This window comes from Nanorana parkeri, unplaced genomic scaffold, assembly GCF_000935625.1.
Source record: "Nanorana parkeri isolate BGI_ZX_2015 unplaced genomic scaffold, ASM93562v1 scaffold573, whole genome shotgun sequence".
Classification (NCBI taxonomy): Eukaryota; Metazoa; Chordata; class Amphibia; order Anura; family Dicroglossidae; genus Nanorana; species Nanorana parkeri.
In genome coordinates, this window is record NW_017306841.1 from 229,982 (window position 1) to 243,536 (window position 13,555).

General features: G+C 42.7%; 1 protein-coding gene across 2 annotated transcripts in view; it reads right to left on the bottom strand.

Annotated features, from left to right (window-relative positions):
* ATAD3A (ATPase family, AAA domain containing 3A) overlaps positions 1 to 13,555 on the bottom strand; it is a 64,167-nt gene that overhangs the window by 43,073 nt on the left and 7,539 nt on the right. Inside the window, exons 4-8 of one of the 2 annotated variants that reach the window (XM_018562360.1) lie at positions 10,309 to 10,368; positions 8,706 to 8,769; positions 7,223 to 7,228; positions 6,867 to 7,032; positions 5,757 to 5,826 (exon numbers count right to left, since the gene is read on the bottom strand). In XM_018562360.1, the coding sequence (XP_018417862.1) occupies positions 5,757 to 5,826; positions 6,867 to 7,032; positions 7,223 to 7,228; positions 8,706 to 8,769; positions 10,309 to 10,368 (366 nt within the window). Of the gene's footprint in view, positions 1 to 5,756; positions 5,827 to 6,866; positions 7,033 to 7,222; positions 7,229 to 8,699; positions 8,770 to 10,308; positions 10,369 to 13,555 lie in introns of both variants that reach the window. The other variant, XM_018562359.1, reaches the window with a different exon arrangement.

A 13,555-nucleotide genomic window follows, 5' to 3' on the forward strand; every position in this document is an offset into this window, starting at 1 on the left:
AATCCTTTTATGCTGCATCTGACATCTGTGCATGCATTAGAAAACAGACAATTATGGGCTCATCAAATCGAAGTTTACGTCCCCATAGCTTCGGAAGGTTCTCCATTAACAGAATGAGCTGCAAGGGAACTGCGGGGAATTAAAGTCACTTTTCAGATTCAAAGACTTATTTGCGACTGAGCTGTACACCGTTTTGTTGAAACTCGGAAATGCATTGAGGAAGATGAAAGCGAACCATGTCAAAACAGGTCCCTTGGGTTTTATTAATTACCTCCCATTAGGCCCCAGTATATTGCTAGGAACTCAGTTGCATGTGTTTGGCGGGTTTTGTAACACTTTGAGGCCCTGTACACACAGGCATTTCTTACTCTGAGCTTCTGAACGCTCAGCTGAAAAGCAGCATGTTCAGCAAGCATTTACAAAGCATTTCAAAAGCTTTGAACAGCTTTATTGAAGTCATGAAAGGAAACTTGTGTGGAGAGAGACAGGCGGGTCCTTCCATCTGAAAATGCTAATTCAATGGCTGTTGTTATAATCTAACTGCCTAATACTTTGCGTCCCTGTAAGTAAGCAGATAGATCATTCTGGCTTCTCAGAAGTAAATGTATGGGGACATAACTAGGGATGCACCGATACTAGTATTGGTGCCAAGTATTTGGGCGAGCTTCCGGTATCAGGAAGCGAGTCATTACACGCTGCCCAGCTTCCTGATTGGCCACTTGGTGATGGAGCATGGAGCCGGCGTCCCCGCCAATTAGGAAGCCGGGCAGCGTGCAATGACTCGCCGCCTAGCTTCCTGATTGGTCGGGAAGCTGGCCAATCAGGAAGCTGGATGGCGATTCATTACCTGCCCCCTGGCTTTCTGATTGGCCAGAAAGCTGGCTTCACGCTCCCTCATCACTTGGTGCCAAAGGAGCAGGCTTCACAAGCAAGCTTCTAGACCAATCAGAAAGCCGAGCAAGTCATTACACGTTGCCCAGCTTCCCGATTGGCCAGAAATCCGGCTCCATGCTTCCTCGTCACCTGATAATTGACGGCTTCCCTGATAATTGGAAAGAAAAGCGGCGAGTCATTACACGCCGCCTGGCTTCTTTCCGGTATTGGCGAGTACCGAAAAAAATTAAAATCGGTACTCGATACCCTAAACATAACCCAAAAACAGAGGCCATCACCGATGGTCCTCTATACATGCTAGCTGACTAGCCCATATACTGAACCTTTAACTCTTTGGGTCCTTGAAGACCAGGAACAAATGTTATTAAAGTAATTAACTAAAAACCATCCTTTGGCCCCAATGTTTATAGTCAGTCATCCACTTAGAACAGATAGGCAGAGGGCCAGCCTAAAGGACAACTTTTTAGAATGAGGATAGCAATTAAAACCTCCATGTTTCTCCCTGGACAGGTGTTTCTGTACTGACAGGTCTACTTTAAATAGACATCAAAGAAATCTAGAAAGCCTTAGCATGGTTTCTAGACATCCTGGGAGCTTCAAAAACCCACGTTTTCCAATATGTTGACTTTGTAAAGCCAGCCTATTGCTGACCTGGACCTCTAATAACTCTATAGGTCATGAAGGCTGCCAATCATACTGAAGCACCAATTAGGAGATGAGTGAGGCAGCTGTGAGAGTGCCAACTTTTCCTGCAAAATACATATTAAAGTGCCCTTTTCTGGGACACCACTAACACCTCTGTATTCACAGATAGTAATAAACAAAATAAATAAAGCAGTAGATGTTTCATAGTGTCTACGTCTCTTTAAAACGAAAAGATTTGTTTTCCGCAGGCTAAATCTTTGAAGGGCAACATCAACTAAAAATGCAGATTCCGTTTTTCTTGAATGCCGGCAAGTTGGATCACACGCGGTTTCTCATCTCAGAAACTCCAGTAATGAGGCACCCTCACAAGAACCCTTAATTTCCTCCAGACTGCTGCCGCTCGCTGCAAATCCGAATGATGACACTGCACTCCATATTGTGGAACAGCAGTTCCCAGCCTTTGTCAAGCTGTGACACACCATGAAGATAACTGAATGTTTTCAATGCATAGCATCCTACAATTAAATGTTTGGAAGGCTCTGATATTTCAAAACTGGAGAGGTCTAACTCAGCAAGCCAGTGGAGAACTATGGCTATTATTAAACAATGGAACCACTAGAAACAAACCATTTTAAACTTTGATGTAAAGTGAAACTAAGAACATATTTTAGGTTGCGGTGTTAAAATTAAAGCGACACTTAATTCAGCATTTAAATGTTAAAAACGCATTCAAGTAGCTTAATTAACAATACTGGATCTTATTTGTGTATCACTCGGCTGTAGATCCTCAAATCATCTCTGAATTGGTGCTGACACTGTCCTTCCTTCTGGAGGGTGGCTACTTGTGTTCCCCATGGTCCCTGCGTGTGTTTTAAAGTAGTCACCGCTCCAAGCTCGCTCCCGTGATGGACTACAATCTCAATACAAAATCAGTAAACTAAACCTATTCTACTTTATTGCCTCTCATGTGCATCACCTGAGTGTGTGTAAACTTCTAATGAGCAAATTGACTCCAGAAACCAGAATTTGGCAAATCTCACCTTTTTTTTATGGAATACTGCACATTTTTCAGTCTGCCATCATCACACAATTGATGAAACCAGGCAATCAAGATCTACAAACTGCCTCAGCCTCTGCAGACAAATCTATTTTAAGTAATTCAGAAGTATGGAGCACTGACAATTTACCTGAAAGGTGCCAGAAGTTAAATATGTCAAAACATGCCCGCTTCATAAATCTATTACCTCCTCTGCAGTTCTACATAAAACATTACACAGCCAAATGTATTCAAATCAAGTCCTGAGACTGCATGGAAACCCAACACCACAGGTAAGGCTGGTATCTGTTACAGATACAGTCTGTATTGGGATAGATTAGACGGCATCTCTGCATTGCACTACAGACAGACTTAGCCTGGCAACAGAGATCCGCCATGTCTTCCGATCGTCACTGACTGCAGACAGCCAACACCTGCAGAAAATGCTCCAAGCTCATCTCAGCAGCACCATCTAGTGACTGAAAAACAAAGATAAAGAGCTGCACCAAAATAAAGCCACTAGACTGCAATGGTGCTTCGTAGGCAATGCCAAAAAGAAAAAAATGTGATTAGGCTCTGATAGAAGCAGTCTTTCTCCACGTTACAGATTCAATGAACAGATAACTTCACTGTCCAAACATCAGTATCTGGAAAATAGGTTGGGGGGAGACCGCTTCTATTGGCACTTGGTCACACACAGGTGCTCTGCGACAGAGTCCCTTGAAAGTGAATGTTCACGGCAGAAAAATAAACAGCACACCTTTGAAATGACACTTTTATACAGGAAAACAACAACAAAAATACCCATAAAAATAAGGGACAGGAACAAGTGCAGACAAGGCGAGAGGTGAGTAGCAGAAGAAGCGGGGGCCATATGCGATTGTGAGCTGTGAATTTCAATAAACGTTCAGTGTGCGGACCATTGTTTGGAGTGAAGCACCAAATACAGGAAACGCACCAAGAGCCAGGAGATTTTGGTAAAAGGAAACATTTACAGTCAGGGGGTCAATTAAACAGTCTAAAGGGGAACTCTGGGTATTTTAAAAGTTGACCTTGCAGTGGGGCTATCCCCGCACTGCAAGGGTACTTACCTTGACGTGAACATCTTCTTCCTTCCACTCATTTCGAACAGTCCCTTCAGCGCTGGTGCCGGTCTCTGATCCAGCGCAGACTCCTATGTCTTCCTGTGTCCCACGGGGTTCTGTCCTATCTCCCGGCTGCATGCATTCACTTACACGGTCTCTACACTCCCCTTCGGTGATATCAACCGCACATGCGCCCGCACACACTTCTTCCTGCATGGCCGTTCGGGAAGCTGAGTTTTACAGCCAGGAGTGAGTGGTGCAGACACAGGTAAGTTATTAGCCAAGTGCCATAAAAAATAAAATACATTTTTTGCATATATTTACTGCTTGCTAGCAGTAGATATATGTAAAAAAAAAAAAAAAGGTGATAACAGTATTTGCCGGTGTATAAAGTGACTGGGTGTATAAGACGACCCCCTAATTTTCCACTTAAAACATAGGTTTTCGGCTATACTCGTCATATAAGACTACCCCACTTCCGAGGCAACACCATTTAAAATCCATCATGGATGGATGTGCGGTAATACTGTATGTACGGTAGCTTCAGCTACATACAGTATACCGCGCTGAGCCAATCATGGCGAGCAATGTATTCTATTAATGAATACAAAGCTTGCTTGGATTGGCAGATGTGTACATCGCTCGCCGTGATTGGTTCAGCTACTGTACGTAGCCGAAGCTACCGCACATCCAGCGGGCTGACAGATTAGGGATGTTCGTTTTGGGCCAACTTGGCCTAAACGAACTAAAAAGGTATACATTGTATACCCCGCATATAAGACGACCCCCGATTTTCGAGGGATGTTTTTAAGTATAAAAAGTTGTCTTATACGCCAGCAAATACAGTACTTTAATACTACTTTAAGTTCTCATTTTTGCTAGAGAGCAAAACTAAAGAAAATATACTCACCTGATCCTTAGTCCTTTCTGGGTAATAAACTGGTCCCTGCAGCCCCTTCTTCCCCGGGCTCTTGCAGTCTAAAGATCCATGACATCATTATGTCTAATACAGTGTATTAGATGTGGAGATGCCGAGAGACATTTCACAGCCAGAGCAGAGTTAGATGTGAGGTCACTGCTGCAGGGCCAGGGATTAGGAACGTATATCTTCTTTATTATAGCTCCTACACCAAAGTGAGCAGTTAACCCTTGCTATGGGGTTACTTACACACTGCAAGTGTTAACTGTTCAAATTTCCTGGAGATCTTCTTTAAGAATTTCTGAATGTTATTTTGTAAACAAATACATTGATAATTTACCTTTAATTTACAAATCTGCTCATGCAACTTACTCCATGTGACAGCGGGGGTGCTGTGTGAATGGTTCAGACCTATGAATATATCTCTTCCACACACCATACCGGTATGCCCCTTTAAACTGTGTGCTGCAATGACTGGTGAATGGCGCCACAGCAATGCATAAGGAAAACATGTTGTCAGCACACGTCTTGCTTTAGAAGTTTATTGACGTTGTTGCAGCACATCAGAAAAGACTGCAATGTTTCAGAACCGCACAACGTTCCTCTATCAGACAAAATGAAGTCTGAAGACACTTGCCTGATGAAGGAACACTGTGCAGTGGCACAACGTTGCAATCCTTCCTGATATTCTGCAAGAACCTCAAGAGATGCAGGGTCCTTCTAATCCTTTTGTACGGTATGGTATTGCAATTGAACTGTCTCCCCATATGTTGTAAAGCACTGCTCAAACTGTTGGTGCTACATAAGTCCTGTATAATAATTCAAATAATAACTTCTAAAGCGAAGTGTGCTGACAACACATTTTCCTTCCACTGGTCCAGGCATTTCACATGAGGGTGAGCAGCCCTCACTCAGGGCTGGTTATATTGGATTCTGGCAGCGAAACAGAGTAGTGCGTTGCAAAGGAAAGCATGTGATGCAAAAACAAACTTCTGCTCTCCATCTGTGGTGAAACTACAAGTTCCAACATGCATCTACCTCAGGAAGTCATAACTGTGGCTGTCAAGAGTCTTGTCAGAGCAATAACTTATGGGACTTGTAGTTCCACAGCAACCAAAGTTTGGATACCCCGATCTATGTAAATCTACAGCATTGTGGAAGCTCATCCAGGACTTACTGTTGCTGTCACTTTGTCCCAGTCTGACACAAAGGCACGGAAACCCTCTCCAAACACAGTTCCAGCAGTCCTAAAATAGAAAAAATGCAGTTAGTGTCTAAGCAAAAAAAAAAAAGTGATCCTGTTACTTGCCTACAAAAATGAAGGTAACCTGTATTTATGTAGGGGCTGCAGTGCTCCACAGAAACAGCCATCTGACACATTCAAAAGTAATGGATTGCAGCGGCGGGAATCCGGGAGTATCAGATGCCCGTGTTCCCCTCTGTACAATGTGGTTCCTTTTTCTGACCTCTATGTCCCTACAAGGCTCAGCAGTGATGTAGGGGTCATAGGAAGGGACCACATAACTTGGCTAGGAACACGAGCATCCAACACTCCTGGAAGTGTTGAACACCAAAATAGACTGACAGAGGCTGCAGCACTGAACAGAGGGAAGGCAGAAGACTGGTTGCCATGGGCAGATAGCAGGGGGTAAGAAAAATATAAAATCATTAGTTACATTTTGGCACTACTAAAATTATACTTTCATCAACAACGCTAAACTGTGTGGATGGAGGAATCTCCCGCGGGGCCAAGCTTCAGTATCTTGCTAGTCGGCCCCGCTGGCTCTCAAAATACCTGAACAATGCCTGCATCCAATCAGATTGTTCAGGTATTTTGACAGCCAGCGGGGCCGACTAGCGAGACACTGCAGCTTGGCCTAGTGGGGGATTCCTCCAGCCACACAGTTTAGCGTAGATGGAGGAATCTGTTGCACTTTTCCCATCTGACCATAGAAAACCTGCAGATAATCTATAGGTGTATGGGCAGCTTAAGGCTCTTGCACGTGTAAAGAGATATAGATGCAGTTCTTCTTCCTATTTTACCCCCAAGATTGTTCAATTGGTGATGAGACAGACGCTCCCACTTGGTTCAAGCAAGGATATAGTTAGGACTACATTAGTTCTTTTCAGGAACAAATACAGGTTAGATTCTGCAATAAAGTTATCAGATACCCAAAAGGGGCTTGTTCAACAAAATAAAAAAGTTATGTTTTTAAACCTGATTAGTTACTCCAGATAAAAAGGTTCAATTTTTTCCAAACCACCAATGAAAACTATTTTTACATACGTGATGGATTCCAAGACGGTCTGACGATGTTCTGCAGCTTTAAGGCGAATTTGTTCCCGGATAATGTCAGCATTTTCACGTTCTACCTTGGCACGAGCCCGAGCCTCTGCCTCGATCCGCAACATCTCATTCTTATGTCGCAACTCCATCTCGTGCTCCACCGTGGCTGGACCGGAACAAAAAACATGGAGTATAAGCAGAGAGGAAGAGAGACATTCAATATGCTTTGAGTTTGCCAAAACTCTTGAAAATGTGAAGCAAAGCCCTGATGTGACATTGTTTCCACTGAAAATAAATCCTAAGTTCACGTAGTAGTCCATAACCCCACTTCTGATAACTTTCTTTACATGGCGCACCCCGTTTGCCTGGTGGAGCCAAGTGAAAAAGCCCTGGATAGGCTCCAAGTTGGCCAGGTTAGAGCTGACACAAGTGAAAGAACCCTACCAGATCTTGCAAAACACACTTCAATTCCACATACCGCTGCCTACATCAAAAACATTCACTGGCTTGATTAAAAAAAATTATATCTTACAGTGTATGTATAGCCAAAATGTATGATGTTATGCTTTGGAAGCATTAGAATCCATGTCATTTTCTTAAAGTTTAGTCTACACTGATGTAGATCCATCCTTTCTATTTGTCTTGGAGACCATTGTGACAGAGACAGAAAGCGATTGCAAATCCAAATTTTACATTTGTTAGCAGAACTAGAGGCAAGGCCAAATCTTTCAATGGGGTCACCTGTTCAAGTGTTTTTTAAGAGGGCACGAAAAGAAAGTCCTTGTTGCACTACTTACCGGGATTCCCATGCAAATCTGCAAGTGGGTGCTTGAAGTGACTGCGGATGGTGCCGCCAACGTATAGATATTTGAAGAATGTCACCAGCACACCAGTTTCTTTAATAAATGACTATTCATTTGCTGTAATGTATGCGGTCTCTCGTTTTGCAAGCGCTTTTCGGGGCCGCACAATGTCCCTTTCATCCGGCTTGGACATCTCTGAGCCGGATGAAGGGGACCCTGTGCAGCCCCCGAAAGCGCTTGCAAAACGAGAGACCGCATACATTAATAAATTACTATTAATTTGCCGTAAAGAAACTGGTGTGCTGGTGACACTCTTCAAAATTTCTAAGAGGGCAATTCTCACTCTTTAGAGATTTACTCCCACTTAATGTTTCATGCTCAGAACAGGAAGGGAATAGGGAATCTTCCCAATGGGACACAGGGGGGAAAAAAAAAAAAAGGGAAAATGTTTTTGCAGTTTTGCATTCGCATTGTTTAGAGCTACGAATTTTAGCCTGGCAGATTCCATACAGCAAAGAATTCCCACAACCGCTTGTGATAGGGATAGGTAAATCTAGATTTGATAGGCCAATATTTGAGTCCAATAATAGGTTTATTCCAAAAACAAAAGTCAGCACATTTGGGGGGGCTGTATACCACCCCCTTTATCATCAGGGATTAATAAAACAAAGTGTGCGGACTCAAAAGGTGGATCTCATCAAAACTGGAACAGAAGAAATCTGGAGCAGCAGAGTAAGCTTTCATTTTCAAGAATTACCTGAACTGAAGAGAGAAGCTGATTGGTTACTTTGGCAACTGCTCCACATTCTGTCTGCGCCAGCTTTGATAAATTCACCCCAAAGAATAGCAAGGATATTTTTCTGACAGTGAGTGGCACAATAACAGTCAGCAGCTTCGCAAAAAACTGGACGGGGTTTTAACCCTTTTCTTTCTTACTTTAAAACACAAAATGTCAGGTCCCTGACAGCCAGTTTTACGAGTAAGCAAAAATTGTTCAATAATAAAAAATACAAAAAGTGTTCCTGCTTACATCGCCGCATTGCCTCTTGTTTCTGAACAGACTCTTCTTGTTTGCGCAAATTGTCCTCATTCATTTGTTGCTTTAAATAAAAATCAAAGTAAAATATGTTATAGTAAAAAGGAGAAACTTGGCACACCAAACACATACAGAAAGTCGCATATAAAAACACAATTAAATGATTAATTTATGCCCATGGTAAACAATTGGCATCCTTAAAAGGAGAACTCCGGGAAAACACAAATTCTTAACCCTTGCAGTGGGGCTACCTCAGTGCTCGTTTATGTCTAGGCGCTAACATCCGGTATCAGGAAGATGGGCGACTAGTCATTACATGCCACCTGGCTTCCTGATTGGTCAAGAAGCTGGCTCCATGCTTCCTCGTCACCTGGTGACGAGGAAGCATAGACGGCTTCTTGGCTAATCGGGAAGCCGGGCGGCAAGTCATTACCTGGCACCCGGCTTCCTTAATGGGACTTCCAGTATGGGTATAGGCAAGCACCGGAAAAAAAAAATATTGGTACTTGTACACTATATCAAAAAAACGGTATTGGTGTATGCCTATTAATAAAGATTTTTCCCGGAGTTATTCTTGAATTTTGATTTAAGCCTACACTTTAAAAATGATAGATGGAAGTTGATTGGTTGTTATAACCAACAAGAAATCTTGCCTTCAGTACATATATTTTATATGTCAGGTCTTATACATTAATGTCCAGCTCTCAAGAATATGGCCAATGAAATCAGTGGCCTGCATTAGCATTATTGGAGAGGCAGTGTGTGAGAGGGGATGACACCATTGTTCAGTATTAGAATTTTAATCCCAAATATCTTCAGTTCTGAGAAGTTCCTGGAATTTGTACATATAAAATAGAATGAATAATCATTTACATAAACCAATCTGCATTATTGTTATCAAAGTCCTTTAATTATGATATGTGCTTCGTCTATTCCCATAATCCCGCTTTCATATCTCAATAACGGTTACTATGACAGATGAGCAGGCATGAAAGGTGATCAATAAACTAATTCTATTTTTTCCCACTTTAATTCCCCACTTAAAGCTTTTACTGGCAAAATCCCAGTCGTGAGAATAGCGTATGCCAACCTAAAAATAGAAGTGCGCAGTGTATGTATAGTTGGAGACAATGCCTGCATATTCCAGGCCACCAAGTATAGTGTCAGTTATTAAGCACAATGCAATACACAGAGAGGTATACTGCCCCTTAGTGGCCACTTACAGTCATGTACCAGGTGCATCTACCATTCGTATCTTTATTATCTGCAGGCAAAGGAGACCATCACATGCCTGCTGTGTTTTGCGAATGGGTCTATAATAAAGAGCGGAGGCAATAAAACACAACTGACTGATAGTGTGACAGTTTAATCTGACATTCTCAATTATCCAGGTCAAGTTGTAGCTAGTTGTAGTTAGTCACATTCAACTGGATTTGTTCGGTAATGTTAAAAATGCTTTGTAAAGTCTCCAAGCCACTTCAGAAGGTTTGTTTTAGCCATACACATATACTGACCACCATGGACATGGGTTTATTTTTAATGCAACAGACTCTGCTGTCTTAACATATTCTTCATTACAACAACTTTAATTTAGGGCACTTACCTGCTGCCGTAACTGATCCTCGTACCGCTGCCTTGCCAATTTATCTTGGTAAAGAGCTCTCTAGAAAATTGTCAGAAAAAAACAAACATTAAACCTGGTTATTTGCAATAATTTATATGCTACTACATAGGAAACAAAGTAGCTGAACAGATTAAAAAAACAAAACAAAACACCACACACATTACAGAACTGCAAATGAAAAGAAAAAGTCACCTTGCCAAGGCAGGGTCAAGTAACTGTCTCTAAAGGGCCTCCCCTGGACCCCCCAATACTCATTTTACCAGTGCCGTCTGCCTACTCTTTCCATTCCCTGCAGCCAGATAAAAAACTGTCACTTCCAGGTATGGGTGGGCATGCAAACTGTTCCCCCGAATTCCATATATTAGAGTGTCAACCTCTATCTTCTACAAACTTACTATTAAAAAGGAGAACTATGGGGTCAGGGCTTTTCCCCATAGTTCTCCTTAGGGTAACGGGAGGACACAAACTAGCGTCCTCCCGTCACCCTAAGCTCAGTATACCGCAAGCTACAGCTCGCGGTATACTGAGACGCCGCAGCTGAAGCGGATCCCGACAATTATGCCGGGATCCGCCCAGCTGCGTGATTGACAGCTGGCTCTGCCTATCTAGAGGCAGAGCCAGGTGTACCCGCCCCCTCCCCAGTTCGATCCGCCAGTCAGCGCTGGCGGATGGGAGCGGGGAGGGGGGAATCCAGCCCCTCCCGTCACGGCAGAAAGCTGCGACAGGATCGAGAAGTGAGCGAACGCCGGTATGTGTTCGCTCACCTCCCGATCTACTGAGCCGACCTGCGAGTCTCATTGTCACAGGTCGGCTAGAACTATGAGGTGAGTGAAAAGCACTCACCTCAGAGTTCTCCTTTAACTAAACAAAGACAAAACCTCTTGAAATGAAATCCATTTCCCTTTATCATGTACTGTATCCTTTTTAAAGTCAAGGTTTTGCTCATTTTCACATGACAGGCTTTACAGGAAGAAATGAAATAGTTCAGTAGATGTCAAGTGCGACTATGCTCAGTGAAAAGGAATGCCAGCAAGCAACCTAACATCAGAAGTATAAGGGCTTGTTCACACCAAATGCAGACCAGATCTGCATGAGTTTCTGCACACGCAGTGCAGTGTGTTATACAGCGTTTTTTGCCGCGTTTTTGGTAAAATGGGCTTTCAGTGCGTTTGCATGCGTTCCAGAGCAGGTAAAATAGGGCTTGCTGCTGTTTCTTTTACATGCTCTGGAACTGAACGCTGAGGTGTGAACTAGAGCCCAAAATACTATTGGAATACATTGGACACAGTTTTGATCCGGTCTGTAACTGCTCTGCGCCTGGAATGCGGTTGGTGTGAAAAAAGAATATCTATGTGAACGGTCTTAACTGCCAAACAATTTGTAAGTGTATGCAGCCACTAATGTATTCCAGACACCACTGCCAGGTACCATGGTCCTGGCCCTTAACTGCAACAGGAGTACTAAATGTAAAATGAAGGAGCAGAAGTTCGCCAATGGGGTCTTCCCTTTGCTCACTCTACTATGTCCCCATCAGTCAGACTGTTCAGTTTCTACACTTTGCAAACAGAGCCTGGTTGGCTTACTGTGCCTGACCTGCCCTTATTGTTCAGAACCTGCAACAGATACAAGCACTGGTGCAAAGGTGCACTGACAAGGTTGGCTATGAGATGCTCTGCCTCCTCTTTTGAGCTACATGACTTTATTGTATGGCATTTTTATATCACCCAAGAATTAAATTTAATTGAAGGTCCACTTTAAAAGGCAAAATTTTACTTAAATATTTTAAGAAAAGCCAAAAAAAAAAAATCAGTATCAAGTCTGTCTGTTCTAGAAAGAACTTCTGTAGAACCCTGACATGTCTCCCCCTGACGGAGGAAACACAAAAAACTGAGGAGCTAGGAGAGAGGCGGGCCTTTTAAAACAACTAGGGGTGATGTGTTTCCTGCTAAAAGGGGCGGAGCCTATCTCTCGTAAGCCGTTCTGGAAGACTAAGGGGAAAGATCAGTCCTGACTGCAGACCAGCATCCCCATGCTAAACAGTGGCTCCATGATTGACAATTATGGAGATTCCTAAATCACCTCCTAGGCCTGGTTAACTTATAAGGAAACTTCACCATTTGAAACCACGTCTTCAAAAAAAATAAAAAAAATAACCCTAAACCTACCCATCTTATTTTTTTTACTTTATGCCATACTTGTGAACCAAATGTACCCTAAATTTACCTTACTATGTACTGTAGCTGCCTAGAAAAATTAACTGAACATAAGTTCTCTCAGGCCGAACAAAATGTTTGTTTTGACCGATAAATAAGGCATTGTAAGTATGGCTCAAGAGAGGAGCGTCACAAGTCCGACAAGGTTGTATTAGTAACCATATGCCATACAAAGAAAAAAAAATATTCCCCCGGACCAGTGGTGATGTGGGAGAGCAAAAAAGGGACCATGCTGTACATATGGTGGCTGTGTTCCTTCATAATAGTACTCTGGAAACAAATCTTACTATATATGAACAACTCTTAGCGATCCAGGGGTCTTTTTCTAATATTAGACCAGACCTCCTTTGCTGCTGCTTTTTGGCAGCCAGAATGGTAATCCTGAGATAATGGTCCAGGATGTATGTAGGCCCCCCCATTTGTTCCTGTCCCCATACCCTGGACCTCATCACCTCCTTCCCTTACTGTATCCACTCCATTCCAACATAAAACTTTATTCTCTCTTCTTCTCCATTTTTCCCCATTACATAGAACGATTTTACACAATATAACCCACCAGGCATGTACTTTCACATTCTCATGGCCCTGACGAACAAATCCACTGCACCTAAGACTGCAGGGCCCACGCTGTCTACAAGTCACAAGTTCTAAGAGATAGCTAATGTGTCTATTCATCAAATACTGCACGTGATTGATTTCATAATGTTTCTATATTGACAGTTGTTTTCTCCTGGATTACAGGATTCTAAAACACTTGATAAACTTAATAAATAATGTTCTTCAATGCATCTTGCCACAATGTCAGTTTATAGTTGTAATGCCCCATCCAATGACTTGTGCTAGCATCTCCTTTAACAATAAACCTGTGTGTTGTCCAAGCAGGGCAAAGTAATAGGTTTGCCTAAATGCCCCCTTTCCTCCTTCATGCTGCCTGCTCTCACCTTTCATTTAAGGGCAATAGGAAGAAACCTTGTGTGCAAGTTCCTTTTGTATAGAGGGTACACAGGGGGTTG